Consider the following 13300-nt stretch of genomic DNA (forward strand, 5'->3'; position numbering starts at 1 on the left):
CCGTAATTCCTTTGTTGGACAGTATTAGAGAAATGCTGACACGCTGGTTTTTTAAGCGTAAGAAGTTGATTTCAAAGCACACCCACCGTTTGACCATAGATGTGGAGGAAAAGATTGATAGGAGAATTGGAAAGGGGAAAACTTTCAGAGTTTACCCTGTAACCGATAGCCAGCTGCTTGTTAAAGGCGATACAATTGACTGCTTTGTTGATTTGGACAAACGGACTTGTTCTTGTGGGAAGTACGACCTCTTGAAAATCCCTTGTAGACACGCAATAAAAGCTGGTTTCTTTGTTGGTAGAGAACCATATACATTGACTGATTTTTTGTATACCACAGGACCTTGGAGAGAAGCTTATCAAGAAAGCATAAATCCAATTTCAGTTCCTAAAGATGGTTGGTCTGTCCCACAAGTTGTGGAAAATTCTGAAGTGCTACCGCCTAAGACAAGAAGATCTCTTGGAAGAAATAAAAAACGCAGATATGAAACTGTTGAAGACAAAATCTGATCATCACAAGGATCACAGGGGAGTCAGTCTCGTAAGTGCAGTAGATGTGGTCTTGGTGGTCATAATAGAGCAACTTGCAAGATGCCAATATAGTGGATTTGTTTGCTGTGTTCTTCACAATTTAGTAAAAGTTTTCCAGCTTGATTTCTAGTAACTTTTTTTCTGTTTGTGACAACTTTGTTTCAGTTTTTCTGATTATATTTGCTTGAATTTTAATAACTTTGTTTCAGTTTGGGACAAATTTGTTTAACTTTCATGCCGTATTAACTTGGTTAGAAGAACGGTCGATCCATCGGTCGATCCTGATCAATATGCAAAACAAACAAAAACACAGACAATCTTTTGATCGACCTGGTACAGTTCTCTCGATCGGCAAAGCTCGATCTCGTACCGACCGATCGATCGAAAATATGGATCGATCGATCGGAAATTTGGATCGATCGATTGACAGTTTGGAACGATCGATCCCATACTCTGATACATCTTATTTGAACCGAATTTAACTCAGCAAAATAGAGAGAATATGATAAAAACCTCCATTTATCTTCTCCTACATAACTATACTTAATAGAATGATAACTTACTATAGGTTATATAATTTATAAAAGTTATAATCCAAACTGGACTAATAAAACATGCAAACAATCCAGATTCGAATTCGAAATGCGTAGAAAATTTAAAAAACTGGTGGAATACAATGGAAAGATATAACTGATACTGATCATTGGTGGTCGTCAGGACTGCAGCTCCTACTCTGTCCTGGTGCTCGTCTGCTCCTATGGAGGTGTGAACTTCGCTCTTCATCAGTTGCTTCATCAGATGGTTCATTTCCTGCGTTGTCTCTAGTCATACCAGCTGCCTCTGTAGTCTTTGGAGCGCGGCAGCAGGAAGGAGTAGGTGGACATCTAATCTTTGCAAGTGCACCCCACACAGTGTGCATCATCGTCGAGAGCTTGACTAATGTATCGGCAGTCCATGCTTGTGGAAGCTTGCAATGAAGGATTGTCCCATCAGGCATGGTAAAACGGTATATTTTACCAGAATGAAGGATCTTGGTGTTTAGGAAGAACTGGGCATCAAATCTGTCAATCGTATCCACACAAGGAGTATCCGAAAGATCAATATCATGGTGCATGAAGATCCGAGTAAGTAGACTGCCAATAGACTCATCCAAAGGCTTCCTGTCAAGAGGACGAAGACCCTTAAACTTCCTTTCAAACAACATCTGAGCAAACAATGCTCCCATGTTTACCGAAAGCTCTGCTGGAGGTTCATCTGCAACGTCATACGTCGGCCTGAGAGCTAATGGCAGCCCGTAGTGAATAAGCTGCGCTTCATCTTCAGTAAGTGATCCTGCTTCTGATTTTCCTAGTAGAAGATGACCCAGATATTTTGCTACCACTCGCAAGATCGGGTTTCTGAGCATTGCAAGTTTAGCTTCCCGAAATACATAAGAACTGTCTGCAATCTTGCTCCACAACAAGAAGCACAAGGGAACTTGGGCAAAGAGCATGCCTCATGTCGGGTCTCAAATCCGAATAGTATACACAGTTCGTGTATAGACATCTCATAAAGCAGTCCTCTACATAGGAATGTAAGTTTACCTTCGCTAGCAACTTTGTTTACCTCGGACTTGTAGTGCAACTCAACTGAAGAGAGAAAATATATAACCAAGTCTGGATATAGGGGTTGTGGATTGTAGCCAAGAGTCCCAAGTCCCATGTTTTTCCACATTTTTTGACATCCCGCACAATTCCCAACTCCTTTGTAGTGTAATCGCAGATGAACTTTGTTGGTTTCAATCTCATCCGCTGCAAACCATTGTAGAGAATGCAGTGGTAATCACTCCAACCAGCATAGTAATCGCGGTGTGTGTAGGATGCAAGTTCTCTCAGCTCCTTCTTACTTGAGATATGTCGGTTATGAATTGTAGGGAGTTTAGAGAATGGAGTCAATGGGTCACGAGGCCAAGGGGCTGCTTCCCGAGGCTCATCACTTTCGGGCTGCGCTGAGGTCGAAGCAGCTGTTGTGTCACGTGTCTGTGTTGCCGCCGGTGCTGTTTCCTTGGTCTTTTTCGGTCCTCCTTTTTTCACCATTTTCTGCACACAACCCTTAACAAATGAGTTCTCAAAGGGGCTGCTTCCCGAGGCTCATCACTTTCGGGCTGCGCTGTGGTCGAAGCAGCTGTTGTGTCACGTGTCTGTGTTGCCGCCGGTGCTGTTTCCTTGGTCTTTTTCGGTCCTCCTTCGCCGATCGAGTGAAATGGACCAGGTCGATCAGTATATATTTCACGTTTTTTTTGTTCTGAATAATGATCGGGATCGATCGATCCACTATAACTTGTAAAGTGGGATCGATCGATCCCCCTTGTCGAACTCAATATATATCTTTTAAAAAAAATTACAATTTTAAGGGTATTACTGCCATTTTAGAAAAAATTAGTCTAATAAGATATAAATTAATCTAAAGGATTTAGTTACTATTTTTTTGCTATAAAAAAACAGATTTCCTTGATATTATTGAGAGTAAGTGAGCGTAATAAATAGAGAGGAACCGAGAGTAACAATAAATCGAGTAAATAATGTAATAAAGAAAAAGAAAAAGTTAAATCCGGCGCAATACCTTTTTCTACCCGTATCAAAAGGGAAAAAATAATCATTTTTACTATGTCAAGTAGTAACTAGCAGAAAAGCAAGTGAAATTTTTTTAATCTGATTGGTTGAATATTAGCTGGATTGAGAGTAATTATGTTTTCCACCAAAACTATATCACCACTTGTGACATACGATCAGAACCATTATGTTCGTGTTTTGAGTGTTCTCCGGTCCGGCCCAGAAATATTTTGGACCAGAAACCCAAAACCTATAACAAATAACAAAATGTGGTAAAAAACACTTTAGGGCATCGAATCCACCAGCTCTTCGAGTTATTAGGAAAACTGTCAAATGAAAGATCTAAAATATATTTATAAAAAAGCCGGAAGCACATGGTTCTATGGCTTCCCCTCAGGGCCGCTAATGCGTTCTATGTCTCAGACTAAGCTTTATTTAGATGTTTTTTCTGTTTTGGTTATTCAACTTTAGTGGTATTAGCAATTATCAGTTAGTTTAGTTTACGCTTGTTTCCTTTACATAGAATTTTATCTCTAGAAAGCTATGATTCTCCCAAATTTTCTTCCTTCAAATTTTTGTATCCAAAATGTCTCTCTTGTGTTTGATATAAAATTTCAGCTGACAGAAAAAATCAACTAAGAAAATGATTTTTTGACCAATTCTTATCAAGACCCGATTCTAAGCATATAGAGAAGTTAAACATTGATATTGTGTTCTCAATTTTTTAAAATTTAACATATACATAAACTTCAAATTGGTAAAAAAAATTATCAACGTTTTTAATACGTTACTTTTGGCCACCAAATACCTTAGACCGGCCTCATTCTCAAAACGTCACTACCGCAAAAATAGTTGACCACATCCACCAGTGGGGATAACAGCTTTCCGCAATTAAACTAAGCCAATATTTTCGACAAATCGACGCGGCTACTCTCCATCATAACTCCTCATCGTTATTACCTTATTTTATTTTTTTTTAAATGATTTTTTTCTTTTTTTACCTTATTTTAAACCTCAAGCTCCACGCTATCCACCACAAAATTTGCCACTCTTTGGCTCTATTCCACCCCATAATTGATCCAGAGTTGTTTCTATTCACTGCTGTGATCAATACTGCCTCCATTAGTGATCTTTGTGCAGTCGGCTCAACATTATCAAAAAAAAAATTTATTGTGACAGAAATAATGATCTATGTACATATAAAATAGACAGAATATCACTCAACTAAATACAAACAATATAAAGTCAGAAAAACCAGCAAGTTATTTTATGAGAGCATGGGGCACAAAAGAAATAAATGGCCTATTCATACTAACTCTCTTTAATGGCCAATTGGCCATGTCATCTTCAGATTTCAGTCCACCTCCTCAACTCTTAATTTTTTTCTTTTGTTTTTTTAATTTGATTTTATTCCATAAACCCAATGGGCATTGCTAACAAAAACAACATAGGAATTGAACAAAAATCGGTACAAACATTCAATCAAACTTCTCGAATTCACAAGACGACACAGTCGAGCTACGGGCATAGCTCCGGGCCAGGCTTCATCTTGAAATCGATTGAGCTTAATCCGGGTAAGGAGCCATAGCATCCCATTCGCCTCCAACTCTTAAATTCTTCTTTACCAACTCATCTTTTTCACCAGCTTCTTTCTTCGATATAAGCCCTCAATGGCCTATCATCCCTACACATTTTCATTGCTTCAACCTTTATACTCGGGTGAACTTTAGAATATTGGATAATTATTATATCTAAATGTACCGTGATTGATCAAACAATATTTTGGGATTGATATTTAAATGGGGGTTGATATCCGTATTTAAACATGTTTTTAGTATTGTAACATATACACCTGATTAGAAAAGACATTCTTGTGAATAATTTTAGTGGAATAAACCACATGAGAGAAGTTTTGATTGGAGTGTAATGTTAACTTCTCTTAGATTAGCTCTAATTTTATGTGGATGGATCTTTACATTAAGAAATCACACATGAGACATTTCACTTTTGCAGAGACGCCTTCATTCCCACAAGAGTCGTATGTATGCAGAACTTTGTGCACTTTTTGGAATGTGAATAGTATCATTTGTCTCCAGTATCATGTATATTGGACTTATCCAATACGGTTAGGAGGAAGACTCAAGAAAAGGTAGACATATGATTCGTATTTATGCCGAACTTTGTGCACTTTTTGGAATGTGGATAGTATCAATTATATCCAGTATCATGTATATTGGACTTACCCAATATGGCTTAGAGAAGGATTCAAGAGAAAGAGACGTGTGAATCGTAAGAAAACTTGTCTTTTTCAGTAGATAACATATAGACAGTTCTTCACATAAATGCTTGCGGAATGTATATAGATATCATGTAGTTGTGTATGACATTAATGTATATATATGTTTTGTTTAGTGGAGTGACATATAAAATATGTAGAAGCCATATGTCTAATTAATTTCTAATGAGCATATACAAGGTGGCCTATAAGTAGTAGTGAAGGCCAAACACGGTTCACTGCACGCTCTTTATTTGATCAATTCAACATAAGAGAGCCGATAGACTACCTTATGCTCTTCAACTACGTGCCATTTGGCCGAAAGAAAAACTTCATACAACTTAAAAGGAGATGTTAAGAGCAACACGAGATATATGCTTTCAATATTATAAAGTGATTTTGCAGTTTCCACCAAGAATCATTTATGGAGTTGACACTTGACAATCATTTGTTTTTAAATGGTTTATCCGTTTATAATTCCCCAAGTAACTGAATACACATGCTTTAAGCGCTTTAACAAACTTTTTTTTCTATCAAACTGTTTCAAAGAATTATTAAACGAAAATGTTTAGGTAATTGCTGACCTTCAAAACCTTTTGAAATCATCGGGGTCTAGCATTTTCTTGACAATCTAAAAACTGTTTACGCCGGCAGTGGTATATTGATTATAATCGATCAAACACAATAAGACAAATTGTTATGATAATAAAGTTAAATAACAAAATAATATGTTATTCTTTTTTTTGTCAAAATAATATGTTATTCATGTAGGTCTTCCACTCCCATCACATGCCCACTTGTTCAACCCAGGCTGTCACTTAGCAAGCCTTGTTCTTTTTGTCCATACGTTTTCTTCTTTTTACGACATACAATGACACAAACACATACATTCCCACATACAAGTCTACGGTCTACGTGTCTATGTATACGTATAGTATATGTCTATAGATAGATAGATACATTATGCATCTACATTTTTGAATTCATCGTTGTGTCTACATGTTACAATAGACGAACTTAGTAATCTCTATACAGGCTAATATTTTACAACTACACCATATTTTTTTATTAACTCGCATTTTTCGTAAAAATTGAGTTTAAGTTTCATATACGTACTAATCCTATTCTAGTTCTGAAAATAATAACTTTTCGACAATATCAAAACCGGTTTCATCATTGAACTCAATTATTTAATGCTAAATTAAAGTATATACGAGTATAATAAATTATCTAGTCTTCCTTTTCTTTCTTTATTAGAATATTAAGTACCACCAACCATTAATTAGTTGAGAGTATTGTTTTAGCTAGTGTCGGTTGTTACCCTAAGTGTATATACATACATTCATAGTAAAAGAAAGATTGTGATTTCGTTGTTAACTCCGTACAAAGTAGATATGAATTGTGTTTGTATATATATGTTAAAGCTAGAATTCATTCATCACAATTTTAAGCAGCTCATATAATTTCTCACATATCTTGATTAAATTTCATTTATGTATTTTTAAAATCGATGCAGATTGCGATCACACAAACGAATTATGCAGAGCTGTTAAAAGGAGAACGAATTATATTATTTATTAATAAATTCATGATCAAATATATAATTGCATAGAGAATCCGATTTTTGTCGGCAAATGTTAACCAAAATGGCTTATTAGCCAAATATATCTCACTCCAACTAAGCCACAGCTCATCAGTAAAGCATTTTTTTCTCATCCATATAAGTCACATAACTTCCAACCTCACTTTCCCATCTACGCATAAACTCAAACTTCAAACGCAATGGCAACCATTCATCTAACTCTAGCTCCTTTCCTCCTCCTCGCCGCCATCTTCCTCTCCACGGAGGTAACTGCTCAGCCCGCAGCTCCTGCTCCTGGCCCTGCCGGTCCCATCAACATCACAGCTATCCTAGAAAAAGGCGGTCAGTTCGTTACTTTTATCCGTCTTTTAAACACAACTCAAATCGGAAAACAAATCAACATCCAAGTCAACAGTTCATCAGAAGGCATGACCGTATTCGCACCAACAGACAACGCTTTTCAAAACCTTAAACCGGGAACCCTAAACAAGTTAAGCCCTGACGACCAAGTCAAGCTCATTCTTTACCATGTTAGTCCCAAGTTCTACACAATGGATGATCTTCTCTCCGTAAGTAACCCTGTCAGAACACAAGCTACAGGGCGAGACGGTGGAGCGGTATACGGACTTAACTTCACCGGTCAAGGGAACCAAGTCAACGTATCGACCGGTGTCATCGAGACACGTGTCAGTAATGCATTAAGAAAAGAACGTCCACTTGCGGTTTACGTGGTGGACATGGTATTGTTGCCTGAAGAGATGTTTGGAGAACACAAGATCTCACCGGTGGCGCCTAGTCCAAAATCCAAATCACCTGCTGTCTCCGATGACTCAGACGACTCCTCTAAGAAAGCGGCGGTTCCGTCCGAGAAGTCTGGGTCCGGTGAGATGAACGTTGGATTAGGCTTTGGTCTTGGACTTGTTATGTTATGTTTAAAATTCATCGTTTGATTTGGTGCCATATTTTTTATTTCATTGTGTGGTTGTGTAATAAGTAATTTCTTTGTTAAATATGATGCATCATGCATGGATTGAAAACTGAAATAACATATTGTTATTTTAAATCATGCTGCTGTGAACTTGGTAAGAAAATCGAAGGGAAAAATCAATAGCAATCTTTTGGTTGAACTAACTAAAAAATATTGAATCAAAGAACTATATTTCTCAAAGAACGCTTTGTTAAAACTCTCTCAATGCTTTAGAAAACAACTCAAAAAACTAAAGCTCTCAAACTCATAAGATATGCAAACACCCTTGCATCTCTTTATATAACTTTATAATTATCCTAAACTCATTAGGATTAACACAACTCTATTTCCTAATCCTTTAGATAAATTCAAACACAATAGGATTAGGTAGCTTGTACTCTAAGCTATTTCATGCTTATCTCAACACTCTCCCCCTTAAGCTTGAAATCTTCTCTCTTCAAGTCTTGAACTCCAATGAGACTTCTCATCTCTACAAACTTAACTCTTCCTAATGCTTTCGTAAGTATATCAGCCTTCTGTCTTACTCCTGCAACATGTTCGACATTCACAAGTCCTTTTTCAACACATTCTCTAATGAAATGGAACCTTGTGTGAATGTGTTTGCTGCGTCCATGAAAAACCGGGTTCTTGGACAGAGCTATTGCCGACTTGTTGTCGATCTTTATCACCACAATCTTGCCGGGACGACCAAGCACCTCGTTGAGAAGATCCTGCAGCCAAATCGCCTGCTTCGCCGTTTCTGTCGCTGCCATGAACTCTGCTTCACATGATGATAATGCGACGATCTCTTGTTTCTGAGAACACCATGTAATGGGGTTACCACCGAGGTAGAAAATGTGACCAGTCGTGCTCTTTCCATCATCTGGATCAACATTGTAGCTACTATCACTATAGCCAACCAAACTCTCATCCGACTTTGCCTCAAACACCAAACCATAGCTCAATGTCCCTGCCAAGTAACGGAGTACCTGTTTCAAAGCCACGTTGTGTGATACCTTGGGATTGTGCATGTATCTGCTCAAGATTCCCACACTGCACGCAAGATCAGGTCTCGTATGTAACAAGTACCGAAGACAACCAATGTTTCTGCGGTACTCTCTCTCATCAACTCCTTCTTCCTTCTCTGCTTTGCCGAGTTTAACTCCTGCATCCATGGGTATATGCGCAGAGTTACATCCCATTAAGCCAGCTTCCTCCAAGATCCTAGTAGCGTACCGTTCCTGACTCAAGATTATGCTTCCTTCTCGTTGAATGACCTCTATCCCAAGGTAGTAGCTCAATCTTCCGAGATCGGACATCTCAAACTTTGCCGCCATAGCTCTTTTAAACTCGTGAATCATCTCTATGTTAGACCCTGCCACAAGTAAGTCGTCCACATAAACAGCCACTAGCAAGAGATCTTCGTGTTGCTTCTTCCGGTACAGAGATGGTTCTTTAAGACATCGTTCAAAGTTTAGCTCACACAAGACCGTATGAAGCTTCTCATTCCAAGCCCGAGGAGCTTGTCGCAACCCATAAAGCGCCTTCCTCAATTTATAAACTTTATTCTCACTACCTTTCACAACAAAGCCTTCAGGTTGTTTAACGTATACCTCTTCTTTGAGTTCTCCGTATAAGAAAGCAGTTTTTACATCCAAATGATGTAACTCCCATCGATGTGAAGCCGCCATTCCTATGATCAATCTGACTGTTTCGATGCGAGCAACAGGTGCAAAGACCTCGTCAAAATCTACTCCATGTTTCTGAATGTATCCCTTGGCTACAAGCCTCGCTTTATACTTGTTTATGCTTCCATCGGCATTCTTCTTCACCTTAAAAACCCATTTCAATCCGATTGCCTTACAGGTTGAAGGAAGATCAACTAATGTCCAAGTATTGTTCTTTTCTATCGACTTGATCTCTTCTTTGCAAGCATCTCTCCACACTTTCTTTTCTTTTGCTTCACCATAACTCCACGGTTCTTCATTGATAAGCATAAGAAGGTTCTCGAACTCAGCCTCACATAGTAAATCATACTGCTCGTCTTCCTCACATAATAACTCATAGTCATCAAGATAACTCGGTTTGTTGATGATACGAGTAGACCGTCTTAGTATCTCTGGTGGTTGATCAAGATTCTTCTCATCTTCTTCGCTTTCTTCATCCTTAATACTCACCCCACTACTTGCGTCATCGTTCCTATCTTCCTTGTTAGCAAAATCTATCACACCCATCTCCGTATGTGGCTCCTTCTCTGTTTTTCTCCACTTCCAACTCTGTTCTTCACAGAACACGACATCGCGGCTTACTATTATTCTGCGAGTCGATGGATCCAATAGCCTATATGCTTTTGATCCCGGTTCAATCCCAAGATGCACCAATGGTCGTGACCTATCATCTAGCTTCCTCAAATGTGGTTTATCTACTTTCACATGCCCCACGCAACCAAACACTCTAATATGTTCGATGCACGGTTTCTTTCCTCTGTAGCTCTCGTATGGAGTTTGTAGTAACAAGGTTCTTGTAGGAATGCGATTAATAAGGTACGTTGCGTGCCTAACAGCCTCACCCCACAAGTAATTTGGAACATCCATAGCTTTTAGAATGCTTCGTGTCATCTCAAGTAACGTTCTGTTTCTTCTCTCGACAACTCCGTTCTGCTGCGGCGAATATGGAGCGGTTAGATGACGACTAATCCCTGAGCTTTCACAGTAATCTTTGAACTCTTGGCTTGTAAACTCTCCTCCCCTATCTGTACGAAAGGTTTTAATCTTTAATCCCGTCTCTTGTTCAACCAAGCTTCTGAATCGTTTAAACTTTGTGAAAGCTTCACTCTTTTCCTTCATGAGAATGGACCACATGTATCTTGAATGATCGTCTATTAAGACGAACACATATCTGTTACTTCCAGCAGTTTGTGGTGTAATAGGACCACACAAATCCCCATGTATTAGCTCCAATACCCTTGAAGCACGATATGAGCTAGCTTGTGGAAACGATTCTCGTATTTGCTTCCCACGCAAGCAAGCTTCACAGATTTCTTTTTCAACTCCAAACTTGGGCATTCCGATAACCAAGTTCTTGTCCACCATCTTCTTTAGGTTACTCAAGCCTATATGCCCTAAGCGTGCATGCCACTTTGATGATTCCTTTAGATGTACTAGCTGCAAACATCTTGTATTTTCAACCTCCATTGCCACCTTATAGAGTCGATTTAGAGCTCTCTTTGCTTTCACCAATAATCTCCCTTCACGATCATACAAGAGTAGACAATCATCTTTCATCCTCACCTCACAACCAGACTCAGTAGCTTGCCCAAGACTCAAGATATTACTCCTAAGATTAGGAATAAAATAGATGTCTGAAAGTTCCTTGCGTTCACCATTCTTAGTTAGGAATATGATTGAGCCTTTTCCTTTTATATCTATTCTCGAATCATCACCGAATCTCACTTTCCCAGTCACTCTTCTATCAATCTTGGTGAAGAACTCTAGATTCCCTGTCATATGGTTGCTTGCTCCGTTGTCTAGGTACCATAGATTATCAATGTTGGACGAGGTATTGAGCTTGCTAGGTATAACGTTGCGTTCGTTAAGGAATACCACCTCATTCATCATCAACTCATCAGCCTCATGTGTTGTCTCTGCCTCGCTTTCATTAGTCTCTTGTAGCTTGAGAAGTCGGTCAGGACAATGCATAGCAAAGTGTCCCATCTTGTCACAACGGAAGCACACAACTTTGGATGCATCTCTTTCTTGATAATAGCCACCACTCTGTTGCTGTTGTCCTCCGTTTCTCTGATATCCTCCATTCTGCTGATAGTATTGGCGTCCACGACCTCTCCCTCGATTTCCATAACGACCTCCTCTGCCTCTGCCTCTTGAAGAGTCATATCGTTCTTGTGTCTGCGTCGGTCTATCAGCATTAGCGTACATGAGCTTGCTCTGTTCCTGATCTTCTTGTTTTTCTGTTTCGTCTTCAGCAATTCTCTCCTCATAAGCTTTTAGACGTCCCACAACATCCTCAAAGCCTGTTTTATCAAGATCAAGAACCTGCTCTAACGCAGCAACAATATGTATATATTTTTTTCTTGGCAAGCTCTGCAAGAACTTCTCAACTATCTTTGGTTCCTCAATAATTTGTCCTAAAGCTGCAGACTTGGTTGATAGTTCTCGAATTTTTCCAACAAAGCTATCAATAGAATCAGTCTCCTTCATCTTTAATCTACTGAAGTCTGCTATCAATGTCTGTAAGCGGGCCTTACGTACACGATCAGCTCCCACATGTCTTGTACTTATCGCTTCCCAAATCTCCTTCGCAGTTACAAGGTTTCCTACTTGCAATATTAATGCCTCTGGAATTGACTGGAATAACAGAGCCCTTGCAACATCATTCTTCTCTCCTTTTGCTTCTCCTGGATCGATGGCCTCCCAGACCTTATGAACACGCAACGCCGCCTCCATTCTCATTGTCCACACTGTGTAATTCGTGTCGTTGAGTAATGGACACTGAATGGACGTACCACTGCTCTTGATGTTGCTCTTCGCTGCAACGATATCTCCCATGATTTCCTTTGACTCAATAGAATAGCTCTGATACCAATTATTGAATCAAAGAACTATATTTCTCAAAGAACGCTTTGTTAAAACTCTCTCAATGCTTTAGAAAACAACTCAAAAAACTAAAGCTCTCAAACTCATAAGATATGCAAACACCCTTGCATCTCTTTATATAACTTTATAATTATCCTAAACTCATTAGGATTAACACAACTCTATTTCCTAATCCTTTAGATAAATTCAAACACAATAGGATTAGGTAGCTTGTACTCTAAGCTATTTCATGCTTATCTCAACAAAAAAGAGGAGAGTGTAGAAAGGGAGAACCGGAGAAGAGAGGAACCTCGTAATACCAGAAAACCATAAAAAGCAATCAGAAAGAATCTCAACTTTGGGTTTTTTTTCTCGTAACATGATCCTATTAATATTACGTCAGTATAGAAATTCAACAGATAAAATACAAATAAAACTAAACGTATCATCACCGGTTTTTTATGACACATTGACACACTAAGTCACTAACTATATCAAAATATTCTTGTTTGAAGTTTGAAGAAAGTTATCGTGACACCCGCCACTTTCGAAATATAATAAATTGATAAAAACGGAAATAAAATAATAATACAACTCAAATAATAATAATCTTCATATCATAATATAAAAGTCAATACGTTACCAAAAGGCCTGTAAGCCCAACATCGATAACATCCGAAATGTAAAATATGACATAAACCGAAAGTCTGAAATAGGAATAACACAAATGATAAAAGTCCAAAGGCCTAAAGGCCCGATAAAG

The 13300-nt window shown here is 38.6% G+C and overlaps 1 protein-coding gene across 1 annotated transcript; it reads left to right on the top strand.

Moving 5' to 3' along the window:
* Positions 1-7080: 7080 nt before the first annotated feature.
* On the top strand, positions 7081-8044 carry LOC106319041 (fasciclin-like arabinogalactan protein 13). The gene has a single exon (XM_013757249.1). The coding sequence runs from the start codon at positions 7179-7181 to the stop codon at positions 7926-7928; it is 750 nt and encodes a 249-aa protein (XP_013612703.1). The 5' UTR covers positions 7081-7178; the 3' UTR covers positions 7929-8044.
* Positions 8045-13300: the final 5256 nt, after the last annotated feature.

The sequence above is a fragment of the Brassica oleracea genome, chromosome C9, assembly GCF_000695525.1.
Source record: "Brassica oleracea var. oleracea cultivar TO1000 chromosome C9, BOL, whole genome shotgun sequence".
NCBI lineage: Eukaryota > Viridiplantae > Streptophyta > Magnoliopsida > Brassicales > Brassicaceae > Brassica > Brassica oleracea.

Excerpts from the sequence above, each read along its gene's own strand:
- LOC106319041 (XM_013757249.1), top strand. The coding sequence starts at position 7,179 with ATGGCAACCATTCATCTAACTCTAGCTCCTTTCCTCCTCCTCGCCGCC.